The sequence below is a fragment of the Nicotiana tabacum genome, chromosome 2, assembly GCF_000715075.1.
Source record: "Nicotiana tabacum cultivar K326 chromosome 2, ASM71507v2, whole genome shotgun sequence".
In the NCBI taxonomy this organism is placed as follows: Eukaryota; Viridiplantae; Streptophyta; class Magnoliopsida; order Solanales; family Solanaceae; genus Nicotiana; species Nicotiana tabacum.
In genome coordinates, this window is record NC_134081.1 from 77,263,729 (window position 1) to 77,285,018 (window position 21,290).

At 42.6% G+C, this 21,290-nt stretch overlaps 1 protein-coding gene across 1 annotated transcript; it reads left to right on the forward strand.

Moving 5' to 3' along the window:
- The first annotated feature begins 13,724 nt into the window (after positions 1-13,724).
- On the forward strand, positions 13,725-14,366 carry LOC142166942 (uncharacterized). The gene is made up of 2 exons (XM_075226850.1): positions 13,725-13,989; positions 14,095-14,366. The coding sequence occupies exons 1-2, from the start codon at positions 13,725-13,727 to the stop codon at positions 14,364-14,366; spliced, it is 537 nt and encodes a 178-aa protein (XP_075082951.1).
- Positions 14,367-21,290: the final 6,924 nt, after the last annotated feature.

Here is a 21,290-nt window from a genome sequence, read left to right on the forward strand (position 1 = left end):
ACAACAGGGTTCTCAGACAGGGACACACTTGTGTTCACAGTCCACATTACAGACAGGGTACTAGGGGACCATCATCATCTGGACATCGTAATTCTGGGAAGATATATGTCAGTACTCCAGTATGCCAGACCTGTGGTAGATCATATTTGGGCCAATGTCGTGTTCTAACTGGAGAGTGCTTTCGGTGTGGCCAGTTGGGACATCACTTGAGGGACTGCCCTCAGCCTCCGAGGAATTTCAACCAGGCTTCTATTCAGTCAGCTGCACCTACTCAGACTAATCATAATACTTCAGGTGCTACAGGTACATGAAATAAAGGTTGAGGTGCTGGAGACCGCGCTGCTGTGAATCAAGGACAAGGGAATGCTGGTAGAGGTCAGGCGAGAGTTTTTGCATTTACTAGGTAGGATGCTCAGGCCTCGAATGCAATGGTTACAGGTATTATTTCTGCCTGTTAATTTGATGCACTTGCGTTGATTGATCTGGGATCTACTCACTCCTATGTGTCCTCGTACTTTTCTTTGAGGTTTAGTAGACAGCCTGAGCTATTGAATGATCCTTTTCTAGTTGCTACTCTTGTTGGGGAGTCTCTATTAGCTGAATATGTGTATCGTGCTTGTCAGATTCGGGTTGAGGGTAGAGATACTCTAGCTGACCTTATTGTACTTGATATGATTGACTTTGACATGCTGATGGGAATGGATTGGTTATCTTCTTGCTATGGTATCGTCGATTGTCATGCAAGTATAGTTAAATTTGAGATACCAAACTAACCCAGTTTTATTCTAAGAGAGAGTCGGGTTCCAGAGATTTGCAAAGTTGTATCCTTTATGAAGGCTCAACGACTTCTGAAGAAAGGTTGCTTGGGTCTCTTAGCTATTGTAAATTACACAAGAAAGGAAACAATTAGTATAGAAAATGTACAAGTCGTGAGAGAATTTTCTGATATATTTCCCGAGGATTTACCAGGATTGGCTCCAGTATGAAAAATAGATTTTGGTATTGACTTGCCACCTGTCACACAACCTATATCGATACCCCCATATCGGATGGCACCAGCAGATTTGAAGGAGCTAAAGCAACAATTGCAGGATTTGTTAGATAAGGGTTTTATCAGACCGAGTATATCCCCATGGGGTGCACCAGTACTGTTTGTAAAGAAGAAAGACGGATCTCTGAGAAGGTGCATTGACTACAGGAAATTGAACAAGATGACAATACGCAATAAGTATCCTTTACCTCATATAGACGACATGTTTGATCAGTTACAAGGAGCTGCTCACTTTTCAAAGATTGACCTCCGGTCAAAGATGAATATATTTATAAGTCTGCTTTCAGAACTCGATACGGGCACTATGAGTTTCTTGTGATGCCTTTCGGACTGACTAATGCTCCAGCTGTATTCGTGGATTTAATGAATAGGGTGTTTAAGCCATTTTTGGATAGATTTGTAATAGTATTTATTGATGATATCCTGATATATTCTCGTAGCGGGGAAGAACATGAGAATCATTTGAGGACTGTGTTGCAGACATTACGAGAACATCAGCTTTATGCTAAGTTCTTGAAGTATGAATTTTGGCTAGACTCAGTAGCATTTCTGGGGCATGTTGTATCCAAAGATGGAATTATGGTAGATCCTAAGAAGACAAAAGTTGTACAGAAATGACCCAGACCTACTTCTCTTACAGAGATTCATAGCTTTTTGGGCTTAGCGAGCTAATACAGGCATTTTGTGAATGATTTCTCCAGAATAGCAGCGCCATTAACCAAGCTAACACAGAATAATGCAAAGTTTCAGTGGACGGAGGAATGTGAGCAGAGCCTTCAAAAACTCAAAACATGTTTGACAACCGTACCCATATTAGCCTTACCATCGGGTTCATAAGGATTTACGGTGTTCTGTGATGCATCAAGGGTGGGATTAGGATGTGTTCTCATGCAAAATGATCGTGTTATAGCTTATGCTTTGAGACAATTAAAAAAGCACGAGCAAAACTATCCTACACATGATTTGGAGATGGTTGCAGTGGTATTTACTCTAAAAATTTGGAGGCATTACCTATACGGTGAAACTTGTGAGACTTATACTGGCCATAAGAGTTTGAAGTACATTTTTCAGCAGAGGGATCTAAATCTTTGGCAGCGTCGGTGGATGGAACTACTCAAGGACTATGACTGTTCTATTTTGTATCATCATGGAAATGCCAATGTGGTGGTTAATGCATTGAGTAGAAAATCTAAGGGGAGTTTGGCACATATAGCTCCTACAAAGAGACTTTTGGCCAAAGATATTCAAAGACTAGAAGGTGCGGGTATCAGATTTAGTGTCATAGATTCAGAAGCATTTGTTGGCTTGTGCTCACGCTAAGTCTTCATTAGTTGAGCGCATTAAGGCCACCCAATATGAGGATGAGCAATTTTGCAAGTACATAGATGAGGCCTTAGCTGGTAAAAGTAAGGATATGATTGTTGAAAGTGATGGTGTTCTTTGAATGGGTGACAGGCTATGTGTCGCAGACGTAGATGGGTTGAGGCATGCTATTCTTATAGAAGCTCACAACTCTAGATACACTATACATCCTGGATCCATAAAAATGTATCATGACCTAAAGCAATTTTATTGGTGGGAAGGTATGAAGAAAGATGTTACTAACTTTGTTTCTAATTGTTTGACTTGTCAGCAGGTCAAGGCTGAGCATCAGCGACCAGCAGGACTACTACAACAAATTGAGATTCCAGAGTGGAAATGGGAAAGAATTACCATGAATTTTGTGACTGGTCTACACCGTACTCTTAGAGATTATGATTCTGTGTGGGTAATTTTAGATCGACTGACAAAATCAGCACACTTTTTGCCAGTGAAGACTACATATAGTGGAGTGCGATATGCACAGATATTTATGAACGAAATTGTAAGACGTAACGGAGTTTCAGTATCTATCATCTCTGATAGAGGATCACAGTTCACTTCACGCTTTTGGAAATCTTTTCAAGAAGCATTGGGTACACGAATAGATCTTAGTACTGCATTTCACCCACAGACAGACGGGCAGTCTGAACGTACTATACAGATCATGGAGGATATGTTGAGAGCTTGCATTCTTGAGTTTGGAGGTAGTTGGGGCGCTTATCTACCTTTAGCTGAATTTGCTTACAATAATAGCTTCCAGTCCGGTATTCTGTAACGACCCGGCCGGTCGTTTTGGGAGTTATAGCACTGTTTTCCCTATTTATGTTTCCTTTATGCTCTTAAGCTATATTATGATATACCAGGTTAGTTGGTTCAGGCCCGGAGTGGTTTCGGAGTGGAATGAGACACTTAGTCTCTTATTTAGAACCTTAAGTTTGAAAAGTTAACCGGATATTGACCTATGTGTAAACGATCTCGGATTTGAATTATGATGGTTCCGTTAGCTCTGTTAGGTGATTTTGGACTTAGGAGTGCGTCTGGAATGTGATCTGGAGGTCCGTGGTAGAATTAGGCTTGAATTGGTGAAATTGGAAATTTGGCGATTTTTGGTCGGCAGTGAAAAATTTGATATTGGGGTCGGAATGGAATTTCGGAAGTTGGAATGGGTTCGTAGCGTCATTTATGACATGTGTACAAAATTTGAGGTCATTCGGACATGGTTTTGTTGGTTTCGGCATCGGTTGCCGAATTTAAAAATTTAGAAGTCCTTGGGCTTGAATCCGAGGGTAATTTGGTGATTTGATATTGTTTTGAGTGATTCGAAGGTTTGACGAAGTTTGTATGTTGATATATGACTTTTTTGTACTTTTGGTTGAGGTCCCGAGGGCCTCGGGGTGATTCCGGGTAGCTAACGGATTTGTCGAAGTTGAAAAATGCAGTTGAAGCTGCTGCAACTGCTATTTCCGCACCTGCGGAAGGAGGAGTCGTAGGTGCGCAAGGGGAGTCCGCAGATGTGGAAAAGAGGGCGATGGGCAGGCTTCATAGAAGTGGAAGGAAATGCGCAGGTGCGCTACCGCAGGCGCGAGAATTTGAAGCACAGATGCGGAAAATGGGAGGCCAAGGCGCGCGAAGGATTTGGACGCACCAGCGAGCCCGCAGGTGCGGAGGCTGAGAGTTAAGTGATTCTCGCAGGTGCAAGAAGTTTTTACCACAGGTGTGGTCCCACAGGCGCGTGGAATAGGCCGCAGGTGCGAAAATCTGGGCAGAATGTATAGATAGCACTTCGCGAATTTTGGTTCATTTCCACCATTTTCAAATCGGGTTTTGGAGCTTTTGGAGTGATTTGCAAAAGGTGATTCAAGGGCTATCAGTGAGATAAGTTTCTTGAGCCCTAATACTTGTATACATGGTGATTTTTCGTTGTTTATTCATTGTAATTAGTGAAAATGAGGGGTTAGGGATTAAAATTTTTAAGAGTTTAATTTAAGGATTTGAAGGACCAAACGATGTCGGATTTTGATGAATTTGGTATGGTTAGACTCGTGAGTGAATGAGCTTTCTAGTTTGGTAAATTTTGTCGGATTTCAAGACATGGGCCCGGGGGGCGGGTTTGAGCCAATTTCGGGTTTTGGTCTAATTTGATAGTTTTTCTTTTGGAATTAATAACATTAGCATATATTGATGGTATTGTACTGATTGTAAATAGATTTGGAGGCCGAGTCCAGAGACAAGAGCATTGCGGGGTAGAGATTTGACCGGTTTGAGGTAAGTAACGATTGTAAATCTAGTCCTGAGGGTACGAAACCCCGGATTTTGTATCATTCTACTATTTTTAGTGACGCACATGCTAGGTGACGGGCATGTGGGCGTGCACTGTTGGGGATTATGACTTGGTCCATCCCGTAGCAACTGTAAAGTTGCATACTTCGTTGAAACTATATGATACTTATATGTTTTAGAAAGAATTTCGGTAAATTGGGCTGAATGCCATGTTTGGGCCTTGTGCCAGTGTTGTTTGGACCTTTAGGGGCCTTTTCTTACTATCCTCTCACTGTTTTCGATTGAAATCTATACTCAGTCATGTTTATACTTGTTTACCGCATAACTCAGTTTTATGACTCTATTTTTATGCATATAAATGTTTTGGGCCGAATGCCCTGTTTTACTGAAATGCCCGAGTGGCTTGAGAGGTTTATGACTGAGTGAGGTCGAGGGACTGATTTGTGAGGATATTTATGGGATCGGGCTGTATGCTGCAGCATGTTGCATATTTATGGGATCGGGCTGCACGCCGCAACATGTTTGATATCGGTCGAGGGCCTGATTGTGAGGATGTGTGTGGATCGGGGTTGCCCGCCTGAAGCATACTTTATTATTATAGCAAGTGAGTTGTCTGTGTAGCACGTGAGTTGTCCGTGCAGATTATAGCGCTTGGGCTGAAGGAGCCCCTCAGGAGTCTGTACACACCCCTAGTGAACGCAGGTACCTACTGAGTGCGAGTGTTGAGTGACTGGGAGGCATGAGTGATTGTGAGGTATGCCTGAGTGGCAAGAGTGATTGTGAGGTATGCCCGAGTGGCACGAGTGACTGTGAGGTTTGCCCGAGGGGCTGTATATGAGTGATGTTTTGCCCGAGGGGCTGTTTATGATTTCATCATTTTTGCTCACCTTTGCATTTTTCCTCTATCTAAAAACTGTTGAAAAATATATTTAAATGATTTTTACTGGAACTAGGTTTAAATGAGATGTTTTGATTCAAATCCTGATTTTTAAAAGCATGAGGTATTTTACTGAGATTTCATGATATGAACGTTATATGCTTTGTTGCTCGTCACTACTACTCAGTCTTTATTTATTGTTGTTACTTACTGAGTTGGCGTACTCACGTTACTCCCTGCACCTTGTGTGCAGATCCAGGTGTAGCTGGACACGGTAGCGGTTATTGAGTGTTCTGGTTGCAGATTTTCTTGGAGATAGCAAGGTAGCTGTTTGGCGATCGCAGCCCCTGCTCTTCTCCCTCTTATCTTCCTCTAGTTGTATTTAGCTATTTTCCAGGCTGAGTTAGCCTTGATATTGTTAGACAGATTATAGTAGATGCTCATGACTAGTGATATCCCGATGTCGGTCTTTTCCTTCCGCACTTTTATTCTGATTGGAACTCCTTTACGAAGGTTTTTGTGTTAAATAACATTGAAATTATATTTGAAATAAAAATATCAGTTTATTTTGGAAATGAGTCGGCTTGCCTAGTTCCACGATAGGCGCCATCACGATAGGGGTTAGTTTGGGTCGAGACAGATTGTTATCAGAGCCCTAGGTTACATAGGTCTCACAAGTCATGAGCAGGTTTAGTAGAGTCTTGCGGATCGGTACGGAGACGTCTGTACTTATCTTCGAGAGGCTGCAGAATCCTTAGGAAAATTTCACTTTCTTGTACTCTATCATGCGAAATTGATTCAGCTTGAAACATAACTCTTTGAATTCCTTCCACACATTTGTATGCGCACATGAGCGCTCGGTATCAGTTATGCATCGCCGACTTGTGATTCTATGAACGAGGTTCAAGATGTGTATTCTATATTTTTGTGATGGGCTAGTCTGGAGGACTTAAGGCCAGGTTTAGACCGCAGCTTAGGCTCGGTAGCTTCAGTTGTAACATGTACATTTGGACTCATATGTCCGGTAATGCCCCTACGAGTGGAATTCGTGGCTCGATGAGCGATGGAATGGCTTTGTGATGAGTATGATAAAACTGCGGGATGTGTTAAGACGATTTAAATGTGACAAAAAGTGTTTCCTTGAAATGTAAAGGAAGGCCATTGGGCGCTTGATTTTTGTTATGATGTGACGTACGGTCTCGAGTGTGAATATTTTGAAGGATCTTTCACGTTGTTAAATTTTGGGGCAAATTAAATTCTCATGTCTTGTCAATGAGTTTGGACTCAAGAAGAGTAAGTGATTGTGTAGTAATTGTGGTTGTGAATGGGTTTTTTTATGTTGATGGCTCGAGAAAGATGATCTTCGAAGAGACTTAGAGTCGGTAATATTTTATTGGTTCAGGTGCGACAGAGATACATTTCGATTCGATGCAGCAGTTGGGTAGCAAAGTATGAGGGAACATATGACGGGAAGTGTTTCGCGGTGGTTGAAGTACTAGCAGGTCAAGTAGGAGAAGTAGAGGTTGAGAAGTTTCGTAAAGGAGATGATTTAACCGAAGTAAGAGTGACAGATTAGCATATAAATTCACTAGTAGGGTAGTCGTGTGCCTTGAGAAAGTGTAGAATGGTTTGGAATCGTGTTAGTATGTGAATCGGCCTGCAGACTCTATTTGGAGTGATGATTAGTGTACAAAGGAAAATTGAATATGGTAGAAAGGAGTGTGTTTGAAATAAATAGAGGCGTGAGGATCTGATTATCGTGTCAGGTGCAATATGACTTGAGTTCGGAAGGTATTGTTGACGTACAGCTGATGTCAATAGGGAAAGTGCAGACTTATATAAATGGTGGGCGAGCATGAACTCAGGAGAATTTCGGATTTAGTGGTCATTGCACTCAGTGCAGTGTCATTGGAAGATGTCGGTAAGGAATTCCACATGTGGGTTATCTCCTATGTGCAGCTAGCGGTGGCGTGATGTTAATGAAGCTTTTGTGAGGAATATTACTTGCTACCCGGTAGGAGGTCGCGTGTGGGATTTTGGCTGGAGATTCAGAATGTTCATGAAAGGCTTAATAAAAGACTTCGAGAAGTCTGGCAGGTTAACGGTGCGAGACCTTGGTAATTGAGAAGGAGAAATCCTTACGGGTTCTAATTTTATATAATTGCAGCTTAAGGCTAAGTGAGAGAGTCTGCTATCGATGAGTTGATTGCACAGTTATGGTCGTATTAGTTTCGGTTCGGGGTATACCGGTGAATCAGTTATGACTTGCAGAGGTCGAGATCGAGGATGACTCGGGTAAAGGAATTTCTGGACACAAGTTGTATTACACTCTATGGTTATAGGAGGACCATAAAATAATTGAGTGGTTATTCACAGAGAATGTAGTGTACATGGAGCGGGAATTTGCTCGGTTGCGTAGGAGTATGGGTTACTCTTTATTCCGTAGGGTGTTGGTGTGCTAATGGGGTCACAGGTCATTTCGGTCCATTTGGTCGGTTAATTCGAGATTTGAGTAGAGTAGATGACTCTCGAGGATGGTTCCAATGGATTCAAAATTTATAAATATGGCTAGAAAATTGAGAGTTGCATTGAACAGTGTTGAGACTCGTGGCATCTTATATCATTCTGAATTATGCATTTCAGTATCAAGAAGGTGAAGGAAACAGTTTTAGGTTCACATAAAGTCTCTTCGGAGTAAGCATTTTTGGTTGTGGAACCTTTGGGATACATAAAAGGGAATTCGTCGGCTTATAAGCCTTAGGGAGGCATGATTCTATGCTAGAGTTCGTGGGGTAAGTTTTAGTTAAGAATAGTAGTGTTCTAACAAGGAAAAAGTAGCAATTTGAAGGCAATTTAGAAAGAACTTGGAGAAATAGGACAGCTTGGTAGTAGGTTGGGTTAGCATAGTAATGGGTATGATCGGTTCTTTGGGTACTTATGATGTGGCTAGTATCTACAGGTGTTTCGTGGCAATGCTCTCAAATTTGGCAACCTGTGTGGCTTGGTGGAGTTAGAGGAATTCAGTTCAGATAGCTTGGTTATGTGCAAATGGATTTCAAAGTGTTCATGATGAGTTCTACCATGGTTTGAACCGGATATTTTCTACCGATGTACGGAACGTGTTATGTGTTATGATTTCCTCCTAGAAAGAAGCAAGAAAAAGGTTTCTGACTAATAAGGTATGTAATTTGCTAGTGACTCAGAGTTGATAATGGAATTCTTATGCTTGTCACATGATGGCATAATAGATGTGGTGTGTTGTGCGGGAATAGGATTTACATGTACAAGGTCACAGTTCAGTTTTGAAGGGAAGGACATAAATTCTTAGGCAGTATGAACGGTTTCCGATGACTAGGTAAATGATATTACTATCTGGTATAGCTTGATGAGAGTGTACATTTCAGAAGGGGCAGTATGTTCTGATTTATGGGTACTTCGCTGGTATTGCGGCACTCTCCTGGTTGATCGACTGTTGATATTCAAATTTTTGCCAGGTGGCACGGAAGAAATTTTTTTTAAGATTTCTCGTGGGATGATTGTGAATGAGAGAGGTATTAGGCATTCGGGCGGTGAAGGTGGAATCAAATATGGTGATTTATGTGTTCTATGGAGTTGGAGATTGGGGGTTCTCAGGGGCAGATTGTTTCATGGTTGTGGACTGTGAAGTTATGGCCGGAGCTAGCCAGATGATAAAAGGTGTTATGATTCCGTCATTGTGGACTTTCGGAGGTTGTTTATCTATTGGTGGCTGACCATAGTTGATTTGGGGCCCATTGGTAAGCCCAATTAGGATGTGTATTCTACACCGAGCCTGATTGATTGGCTCCATACTGCTATTGTTGAAGGATGTGCCATTAGGTTGATGTGAAGATTATTCGTGTTCTGAAATGATCTGTGAGTTACTCTTCTATGCTACGAGGAGTTGTGATTCGTTGGTTATATGCACATATGGTGCGGTTCTATTGTGGCCTTATAGCGGAATTTGAGCGAGAATAGTATTTGATATTGCTTGGTTGATGACGTATTGGTTATGTTCTTTCGGGTTTTATGTGGCATGGTGTCGTTTGCTTCTTTGTGGTTATGGTAATGCACTTTGGGTACTTGATGTCGAATTGCGCATGGTTATTGATTTTAGCAGGGTGGCTTGAGGTGTTTCATATGGACCAGTATTTGGATAGGGTCGCGTATTATAGCAGAGTTATGTGGAAATATGATCCCTTGTGTAAGATTCGTGTGTTATGATTCTGCGGTGTGTGATGGGTTCTTAACATTGCGTCGGGGTGGTACTCGTCGAGCTTGCGGAACGGTTCTCCTGTTTGGGTCATTGTTACGATTGGGTACATTTGGAATGTTGCTATCCTGTGCACGGATTACATGGGTTGTGGCTTTAGATTGTATTGATGTGTCATGTCACTAGAGTGGTCGTGTTGGATGAGATGAGGTCATTGGCCTAGAATGGATGCTATCAGATTTAATTGTGGTATAATTGTGAGGATAATATCGGAAGTCGGCTTTGAAATTGGCTATAGTTCTTGTAGAAGGAACGAGAGCTCCATGACATGTTTGTATAATGAATGGTTATGAATTCGGTATGTTTCTTTCATCATCGGCAATGTACGAAGGTTTTAGAACGAGGTTTTGTCTGATATGAGGTTTATTACCAGCACTGGTTGATTTGAGTCGATACTGTGATTTGAAATCATTGCTTCGAGCATTCGAGCTATGTGGTATTTGAATTTGAGTATTAAAGTTATGGTTACAGCTTTTGGTACAGCTTGTTCAGATTTATACGGTATGTAGATGCGAACTTCCGATCTTATAAGAAATTTCGGATGTCGGAAATTTGATTCGAAGGCTTGTGGGCTAGGTTGAATTGAGGAATTTCAGTTATGCTATGCTATCGGACCTGTATGGGATAGGGTGACATGGGATCACCCCCGGATATGTGCATAGGAAAGTTACACAGCCATTTCTTGGCTTTTGGAACAACTCTCGGCACATTCGAAGACGAACATATGTTTAAGTGGGGGAGGATGTAACGACCCAGCCGGTCGTTTCGGGAGTTATAGCATTGTTTCCCCCATTTCTGTTTCCTTTATGCTCTTAAGTTATATTATGATATACCGGGTTAGTTGGTTCGGGCCCGGAGTGGTTTCAGAGTGGAATGAGACACTTAGTCTCTTATTTAGAACCTTAAGTTGGAAAAGTCAACCGAATGTTGACCTATGTGTAAATGATCTCGGATTTGAATTCTGATGGTTCCGTTAGCTCTGTTAGGTGATTTTGGACTTAGGAGTGCGTCTGGAATGTGATCTGGAGGTCCGTGGTAGAATTAGGCTTGAATTGGTGAAATTAGAAATTTGGCAATTTTTGGTCGGCAGTGGAAAATTTGATATCGGGGTCGGAATGGAATTTCGGAAGTTGGAATGGGTTCGTAGCATCATTTGTGACATGTGTGCAAAATTTGAGGTCATTCGGACGTGGTTTTGTTGGTTTCGGCATCGGTTGCCGAATTTGGAAATTTAGAAGTCCTTACACTTGAATCCGAGGGTAATTTGGTGATTTGATATTGTTTTGAGTGATTCGAAGGTTCGACTAAGTTTGTATGTTGATATATGACTTTTTGGTATATTTGATTGAGGTCCCGATGGCCTCGGGGTGATTCCGGGTGGTTAACGGATTTGTCGAAGCTGGAAAATATAGCTGAAGCTGCTGCTACTGCTATTTCCGCACTTGCGGTAGGAGGAGTCGAAGGTGCGAGGTCGCTGGTGCGCAAGGGGAGTCCGCAAATGCGGAAAAGAGGTCGATGGGCAGGCTTCACAGAAGCGGAAGGAAATGCGCAGGTGCGCTACCGCAGGCGCGAGAATTTGAAGCGCAGATGCGGAAAATGGGAGGCCAAGGCGCGAGAAGGATTTGGACGCACCTGCGAGCCCCCAGGTGCGAGACATGGGCGCATGTGCAGAGGCTGAGAGTTAAGTGATTCTCGCAGGTGGGAAGATTTTTTACTGCAGGTGCGGTCCTGTAGGCGCGTGGAATAGGCCGCAGGTGCGAAAATCTGGGCAGAATGTATAGATAGCACTTCGCGAATTTTGGTTCATTTCCACTATTTTCAAGTCGGGTTTTTGAGCTTTTGGAGTGATTTGCGAAAGGTTATTCAAGGGCTATCAGTGAGGTAAGTTGCTTGAGCCCTAATACTTGTATACATAGTGATTTTCCGTTGTTTAATCATTGTAATTAGTGAAAATGAGGGGTTAGGGCTTGAAATTTTTAAGAGTTTAATTTAAGGATTTGAAGGACCAAACGATGTCGGATTTTGATGAATTTGGTATGGTTAGACTCGTGAGTGAATGAGCTTTCTAGTTTTGTAAATTTTGTCGGATTTCGATACGTGGGACCGGGGGGCGGGTTTGAGCCAATTTTGGATTTTGGTCTAATTTGATAGTTTTTCTTTTGGAATTCATAACATTAGCGTATATTGATGGTATTGTACTGATTGTAAATAGATTTGGAGCATTTGGAGGCCGAGTCCAGAGACAAGAGCATTGCGGGGTTGAGATTTGACCGGTTTGAGGTAAGTAACGATTGTAAATCTAGTCCTGAGGGTACGAAACCCCGGATTTTGTATCATTCTACTATTTTTAGTGACGCACATGCTAGGTGACGGGCGTGTGGGCGTGCACTGTTGGGGATTGTGACTTGGTCCGTCCCGTAGCAACTGTAAAGTTGCATACTTCGTTGAAACTATATGATACTTATATGTTTTAGAAAGAGTTTCTGTAAATTGGGCCGAATGCCATGTTTGGGCCTTGTGCCAGTGTTGTTTGGACCCTTAGGGGCCTTTTCTTACTATCCTCTCACTGTTTTTGATTGAAATCTATACTCAGTCATGTTTATACTTGTTTACCGTATAACTCAGTTTTATGACTCTATTTTGATGCATATAAATATTTTGGGCCGAATGCCCTATTTTAATGAAATGCCCGAGTGGCTTGAGAGGTTTATGACTGAGTGAGGTCGAGGGCCGGATTTGTGAGGATATTTATGGGATCGGGCTACACGCCGCAGCATGTTGCATATTTATCGGATCGGGATGCACGCCGCAACATGTTTGATATCGGTCGAGGGCCTGATTGTGAGGATGAGTGTGGATTGGGGCTGCCCGCCTGCAGCATACTTTATTATTATAGCATGTGAGTTATCCGTGCAGCACGTGAGTTGTCCATGCAGATTATAGTGCTTGGGCTGAAGGAGCCCCTCCGGAGTCTGTACACACCCCCAGTGAGCGCAGGTACCTACTGAGTGCGAGTGCCGAGTGTCGAGTGCTGAGTGACTGGGAGGCTTGAGTGATTGTAAGGTATGCCCGAGTGGCAAGAATGATTGTGAGGTATGCCCGAGTGGCAAGAGTGATTATGAGGTATGCCCGAGTAGCACAAGTGACTGTGAGGTTTGCCCGAGGGGCTGTATATGAGTGATATTTTGCCCGAGGGGCTGTTTATGATTTCATCATTTTTGCTCACCTTTGCATTTTTCCTCTGTCTAAAAACTGTTGAAAAATATCTTTAAATAATTTTTACTGGAACTGGGTTTAAACGAGATATTTTGATTCAAATCCTGATTTTTAAAAGCAGGAGGTATTTTACTGAGATTTCATGATATGAACGTTATATGCTTTGTTGCTCGTCACTACTGCTCAGTCTTTATTTATTGTTGTTACTTACTGAGTTGGCGTACTCACGTTACTCCCTGCAACTTGTATGCAGATCCAGGTGTAGCTGGACACGGTAGCGGTTATTGATTGTTCTGGTTGCAAAATTTTTTTGGAGATAGCAAGGTAGTTGTTTGGCGATCGCAACCCCTGCTCTTCTCCCTCTTATCTTCTTCTAGTTGTATTTAGCTATTTTCCAGGCTGAGTTAGCCTTGATATTGTTAGACAGATTGTAGTAGATGTTCATGATTAGTGATACTCCGATGTCGGGATTTTCCTTCCACACTTTTATTTTGATTGGAACTCCTTTACGAAAGTTTTTGTGTTAAATAACATTGAAATTATCTTTGAAATGAAAATATCGGTTTGTTTTAGAAATGAGTCGGCTTGCCTAGTTCCACGATAGGCGCCATCACGACAGGGGTTAGTTTGGGTCGTGAAATATTCAAATGGCACTGTACGATGCATTGTATGGTAGAAGATGTCGTTCTCCTATCGGATGGTTTGAAGCTAGTGATACTAACTTATGGGGACCCGACTTAGTACAAGAAGCTATGGACAAGGTCCAATTAATCAGGCAGAGATTGCTCACTGCTCAAAGTAGACAAAAGTTGTATGCAGATAAGAGAAGAAGAGATTCAGTGCTCACAATTGGGGACAAAGTGTTCCTACGAGTCTTTCCTATGAAAGGTGTGATGAAGTTTGGGAAAAGAGGTAAGTTGAGCCCCAGGTTTATAGGACCGTATGAGATACTAGACCGAGTGGGAGCTGTGGCTTAACGTTTGGCACTTCCTCCTGAGTTGTCCTTTATTCATCCAGTGTTTCATGTCTCGATGGTAAGGAAATGTATATCAGACTCATCTCAGGTGCTTGAAGCACCTACTATACCGCTTGATGAGAAGTTGTCTTACGAGGAGGAACTGATGACTATTGTTGATAGGCATGTAAGAAAGCTACGGTCAAAAGAAATTGAGTTCGTAAAAGTCTTATGGCGAAATCATACAGTTGAAGAAGCTACTTGGGAAATAGAAGATGATATGCGAGTCAAGTACCCGCATTTATTTCAGTTTACAGATACTCACTTGAGTTAAATTCGGGGACCGAATTTTTATAAGGTGGAGAGGATGTAATATCCCATAACTTTAAAATAAGGACACAATGGTCATTTAGCAAACTAATTAAGTTACAAAAAATAAAGGGAAGTGAGATGCAAAAGGCCGAAGCCCACCAGATGAAAATCTGGAAAAAAGTAAAAGAAGAAAAAGGGGTTAAGGGGAAAGGGAACGCAACAGACAAAGGAGAAAAGGGATTTGGGTGAAATCCTAATCAAAAAACAAATTACAAAGAAGATAGAAGAAAAAGAAGGTTTTACTCTTGGTGCTTATTCATAATCCTTCTAGCGCAACCTTTTCTCTAGTTAAAAGGTTCACTTCTTTCTACACTTTTGGTTGAATTGCTCCTTTTGTCTAGGCAATCTTATTAGGTTAATTTTTTTTAAAAGATTTAATACCTATGAGAAATATTATGAAAAATTTATATCTTTTTCTAGTTTTGACCAATTCGCTTAGAGTAGAAAAGAATCATATGTAAAGAAAAAGAAAGAAAAAGGGAAGGAAAAAAAAACATTTTTGATTTTGGTACGATATGCTTATATATATATATATATATATATATATATATATATATATATATATATACTGATCATTATCAAATTTGAGATAAATTACAATATTAAGAGTTAGTTTGGTATGTCCCTGTGATGGAAAGAAACAAGAACTTAAGGTGTTCTTATAATTACTATTGAACAATCTATTAGATTGTTTTCTCGCACAAGATACAGGGAACAAAATTAAGTTTTGAATAATAAATTAGGTGAATAAATATCAAATTTACACTTTCAATTGTTTGAGTTGGACGTCAAGATTCCAGAATACTAGTAAAGAAGTTGGAAAGGTTTGAAAGTAGAAAGAAAAAAAAAGAGAATTATATTTATTTAGAGAATAGATTACGGAGTTGATGGGTAGTAACACTAGACTTATATTGATTTATAGATTTCACACAAATTGGGCCTTTGGATCGATAAGAAGTCGAGCTTTGGCTAGTAGGCATCAAGAGGTGAGTAGTAACCTTACCGTAATTTGAGTTTCTACAACTAGCATGATTTACATATGATTTTAACATGAACATGTTACCGACTGTTTTGAATTTACATGTGGGACAAGTACTTTACTTGATATGATGCCACTATATATATTGGAGATGATTACAGTTAATATGAATATTCTCATTGTTTCTGAATATGTTTTATCGTTACTTGAGATAAGATTTACCGTTATCGAAACGAAATTACATGATTTGATACGAAACCGAAATGCCCGATATTGTTATAATATTTTTTCCTACGAGTATATACGGATTACAGAGACATGTATAAATGGGAGTAGACTTTGAAGGATCTCATAGCTAACGGCGGGTTTGTCAGACCTGGTGTACCTTGTAATTACCGATTACCGTTATAGCCCTCGCTAGTGGGAAGGTAGAACTAGCATACCGTTACCGATTTTCCTCGAGTAGGGACTACCGTTATATTTGACTTCTTGCAAAGAAGTTCACAGTTATACTGATTACATTAACGCCCACCAAAAAGTGCACAAGTCTGTGGCAACACAAAAGAAGGAAAATAAAAGCTACTAATTTCTGCCTTGCCCAACCGCACCATCGTCCTAGTCGCCTAGACCATTGTCATCCGCCCATTTACCATCGCCATCAAGATACTCATCTTCATACCAGGCGTCCTCTTCAATTCGGTCCACGCCCGCATCCTCCTCGTCATCACCGGCCTCCAGTGTAGTAGGATCGTAGCCACATGCAACCCTAGCTTCACGTGCCTTAACACAAGCATCCTCTAGGACGACTTCCAAAATAGTTCATGCCTTCATCAAATCTATGAATATATCCAGCTGGGCCTCGGCGTGAATCTACTCCTCGTATAAATCTCAAGGGACATCAGGGAAGTTAGAAACATGGGAAAAGGATTGTCAAGTCAACAATTGTGCCTTCTCAGCCTGCAGAGCGGCAACTCAATCATAAAGGCCAGAAGCCTCTTTCTCTAGTTCTCCAATCCATTCATCAAGCCACTCTTATTTGAGTCTGACCGTCTCCAAGTCATTCTCTCGCTCGGAATGGAGAACACAGATTATGATCTCCAAGGCTTCCGCCTTCCTCGTAGTCCCTGACCGAGCTGACTCCGCTTTCTCAATATCCGCTACTTTCTTAGCGACCTCACCACTTAAATCTCCCACTTTAAACTCCCACTCCTCGAGCTCGATGCGCAACAAGACCACCTGGGCTTGAAGATCACCACACTAGGCTTCAACCCCTCTACTAACCTCCAACTCCTCATCTTTGTCCCTTAACGCCCCCTCAAGAACATGACATTTTTCGATGACCTTCACCAGCTCGTCATCTTTTTCCTTCAGCTCGTCTCGGAGAGTTCGGAAGTTCCCGCCTTTGCCAAACTGATTACAGATCTCGCGATACTTACCGCAGTACTCGCGGTATTTTCTCTCCATCTTCAAAAAAATAGCCTTACGCCTCTCCTCTCTTCGGGCGCTCTCAGTCTTCAAAATCACAATCTGAAAGAAAGAGAAAAAGAAAATGAAGAGTAAGAACGAAACTTTGAACTCGACATACAAAATCGAAGAGGGATCAAAAAACTTACTCTAAGAGCGAGGCCGGCTATGCTCCTAGATAAAGTGGAATCCTTCAGCTTTTCAAGGGCTTTACCCTCCACATCAAAAAAAAGGGGACCAAGAGAAGGGACCACGTCCTCCGTGTCAACCAGTAAATCTCAATCCATAGGGATCGCAATAGTCCGCGTGGTCCCCTCCAACCTTACCTCGAGTCGGGTAAATCCATCCCCCATCATCCTCACCTCCTCGGCATCCACATCAGAGCTCGTCTTGTAACCTTCCTCGGCGACACATTTTCCTTTTATGTCGGCCCTCGAAGAAGGATCCTCGGCCGGCCGCAAGGCCGATGGCTCATCCTACCGCAAGTCATCAGGGACTCTCGCCGATGGCCCTTCAAATTCCGTCATGGTCTCAGGGAGAGACATATCCTCTTCGGCTTCAGATAATGGCAAAATCATGGGGTGGTAATTTGGTGTCATCTTCAAGTTCTATGGTCGCCGTTTGTCGAATGACGAAATCCCCCATCACCGAATTCATCGCCCGGATAGTTCCTTCACTGACGTCCACTGATCTCATCTTGTGGGGAAGAAAATTACGACCACTCGGCGACGATTCCTCTTCATCGTCCTCATCCACCATATGAAGCAACAGAGAAGTTGGAAACCCCACTGACGATATGTCCGCGGGTGCAGAAGAAGACTATACGAAAGTGACAGTAGGTGTGGTCAACGAACGAGTAGGCTTAGCCATGGTAGATGAACGAACAGAGGCAGATGATCGAGCTGGACTAGCCGCGATCACAGCAGGAACAGACTCCAAAGAAGAAGCGGCCTTCCTCTTGCGAAACGTAGGAGGAGGAGCCTTCGGTCTCCTCGAACTGAAAAAGAAATTAAGTTTTATCATCACCAACAATGAACTATGGCGGGTAAGCAACCATGTGATCAAGGGAGGAATAAAAGTAACATACGAACTCACCAGCAAAGGAAGAAACAGGCCCGAACCTCTTGAGAAAGCCCGGCCACTTGCGAATCCCCACGTGTGGGGTAGAATCCGGCCAACCCAATCAAAAATGTTTCCGACCAAAGGAAGAGGGCAGGAGGCGCGACTTTGGCTGCACAAGGAAGAAAATATTTTAAAATTTACGGTTAGAAACAGACAAATCAAATGCCTTTCACAAAAGACAAGGACTTGCAAGCGCGATTCCAGGTCTTTGGAAAGTCGTCCGCATTGGCTATCATGTCCTCGGTTAGAACTGATGGTTCGCTTTATCTTCCATATTCACAACCAAGCATTTACCCCCTCGGTGGCGAAGATGCAACATCGTCACCCTATAAAAGTTAGGGGCGAAGAGATACATCAGGTGGCGGAGTGTGACCTCGACTCCGGCCAACTCGGCAAATTTCGAGAGGATCCTGATAAGCTTGTAAATGTATGGAGAGAGTTGGGTCGGGCAGACACCGTAATAGCAGCAAAATTCCTCCGCCAATGGGAGAAGGGGGAGAGTATAGTCAACCTTGAAAGGATACGCATAAAGCGTGCAATATCCAGGACGGTGGATTTGCACCACGTCACGCCTTGCCGGGATCAGATCGATATGGGCAAGGATATTTAATTTTGCCCTAAGTTCAGCCAGATCGGCCTCTCCCATCGTTGACTCCAAGATTTTGGGCTCAGCTTCGGGCGCCTTCGAGAAATCGAACCTAATTTTTTCACTACGGGGGACTATTTCCTCCACCGTAGGAAAGTTCTCTTCCTCAACGGTGACAGAGACCCTGTCGGCGTGAGGGGGTATAAGCACCACCAAAGGGGTAGGATTAGTTTCCATACCAGAAATAGAGGATACCTTAGTCATGTTGATTAAGGGAAGATGTTCGAGCAAGAAAATGTTAGAAGCAGCAAGAATCACTAAAACCTGTAAGAAGTTTCAAACAATGGAAGAAGAAGAAGATACAGAGTTTGTTGGGTGCAAGAGGTTTCATAAAGGTTGGGACATTACCCACACACCCCTATTTATAAGGATGAAGGCATTGAAACCAAGGAACTAACCATCATTACATGGCACTGTAACCGAAGCGGCAGACTCAATCAGGAGACGTGCGCGAAATGAAGCAACGTCTCGGGAAATCACGTCATAATGACGTCAGTCGCCATGATATCACCTTGATTCGTGGGATTTACAACGCCAGAACTTGTGGCTCGCAATGGGACACGCTGCCTACTCGCCCCAATCATCATGACTCGTTCATATCGTCTAAATACTTTGGTCACGCTACACACAAATTCGCTCATCGAGCCCGCCTGAGGTCGGCCTCAATAAGCGGAGGGACTAACTGTATAGGCCAAAACCCGCCCTAAAATATTTAGGGTAATGCATCATTAAGGAAAGAATCAGTCGAGGTCGGCCAAAGGAAAGCGAGGTTCGTGGTAAAGAAGGCAGTGATGGCCGAGGTCGAGCATCGTTGATAGGAAAGCAATGACTAGTTTTTCGAAATAGGATAAATATTCTCTGCACTTGTACTTTTAGGGTTTGCTAGGGATATGCGTCAAATATATAAGGGAAAAAGAAAAGGAATAGGGGTATGTAATATTCATTTGATAAGAACACTTTTTAGAAGAAGATTCTCTCTCTCTTGTCAAAAGACAAAGATTATATTTTTATCAAAATTCTTGCTCATATTCACATTACCACCAGATCCGAGGATTGATCAAGCAAATCTTAGATCTATCTGTCATTCATCATTCATCAGGAGAAACATTCGTCCAATCTATCCATTATTGGGTGAATCATTCTTCATATTTACTTTAATGTCATTTATTATTATTTATTGCTAGTCACACCTCCATTATTGCTCACACTTTAAAAATATTTTGTACTTATTGTTATCAACCCTTTACGGGATCCGTCCTTATCTCTTACACGTTTTCAAGATTTGCTTCTAGAATTATTACGGGCGGTAATTCAGCGTCATCTTCAAGTTCTATGGTTGCCGTTTCTCGGATGACGAAATCCTCCATCACCGAATTCACCGCGCGGACAGTTCCTTCACTGACGTCCACTGATCTCATCTTGCGGGGAAGAAAATTATGACCACTCGGCGACGATTCCTCTTCACCGTCCTCGTCCACCATATGAAGCAATGGAGAAGTTGGAAACCCAGCTAACGATATGTACGCGGGTGCAGAAGAAGAGGTACGGAAGCGGCAGTAGGTGTGGTCAACAAACGAGTAGGCTTAGCCATGGTAGATGAACGAACAGAGGCAGATGAATGAGCTGGTCTAGCCGCGATCATAGCAGGAACAGACTCCAAAGAAGATGCGGCCTTCCTCTTGCGAAACGTAGGAGGAAAAGCCTTCGGTCTCCTCGAGGACCCTCAAACTAAAAAAGAAATTACGTTTTATCATCACCAATAATGAACTATGGCGGGTGAGCAACCATGTGATCAAGGGAGGAATAAAAATAACAGACGAACTCACCAGCAAAGGAAGAAACAGGCTCGAACCTCTTGATAAAGCCCGTCCACTTGCGAATCCCCACGTGTGGGGCAGAATTCGGCCAACCCAATCAGAAATATTTCCGACCAAAGGAAGAGGGCAGGAGGCACGACTTTGGCTGCACAAGGAAGAAAATATTTTAAAATTTATGGTTAGAAACAGACAAATCAAATGCCTTTCGCAAAAGACAAATACTTGCAAGCGCGATTCCAGGTCTTTGGAAAGTCGTTCGCATTTGCTACCATGTCCTCGGTTCTGACGAAACAGTAGTTGAGCCAGAACTGACGGTTCGCTTTATCTTCCATATTCACAACCAAGCATTTACCCCCTCGGTGGCGAAGATGCAACATCGTCACCCTATAAAAGTTAGGGGCGAAGAGATACATCAGGTGGCGGAGTGTGACCTCGACTCCGGCCAACTCGGCAAATTTCGAGAGGATCCTGATAAGCTTGTAAATATATGGAGAGAGTTGGGCCGGGCAGACACCGTAATAGCAGCAAAATTCCTCCGCCAATTGAAGAAGGGGGAGAGTATAGCCAAGCTTGAAAGGATACGCATAAAATGCGCAATATCCAGGACGGTGGATTTGCACCACGTCACGCCTTGCCGGGATCAGATCGATATGGGCAGGGATATTGAATTTTGCCCTAAGTTCAGCCAGATCGGCCTCTCCCATCGTTGACTCCAAGATTTTGGGCTCAGCTTCGGGCGCCTTCGAGAAATCGAACCTAATTTTCTCACTACGGAGGACTATTTCCTCCACCGTAGGAAAGTTCTCTTCCTCAACGGCGATAGAGACCCTGTCGGCGTGAGGGGGTATAAGCACCGCC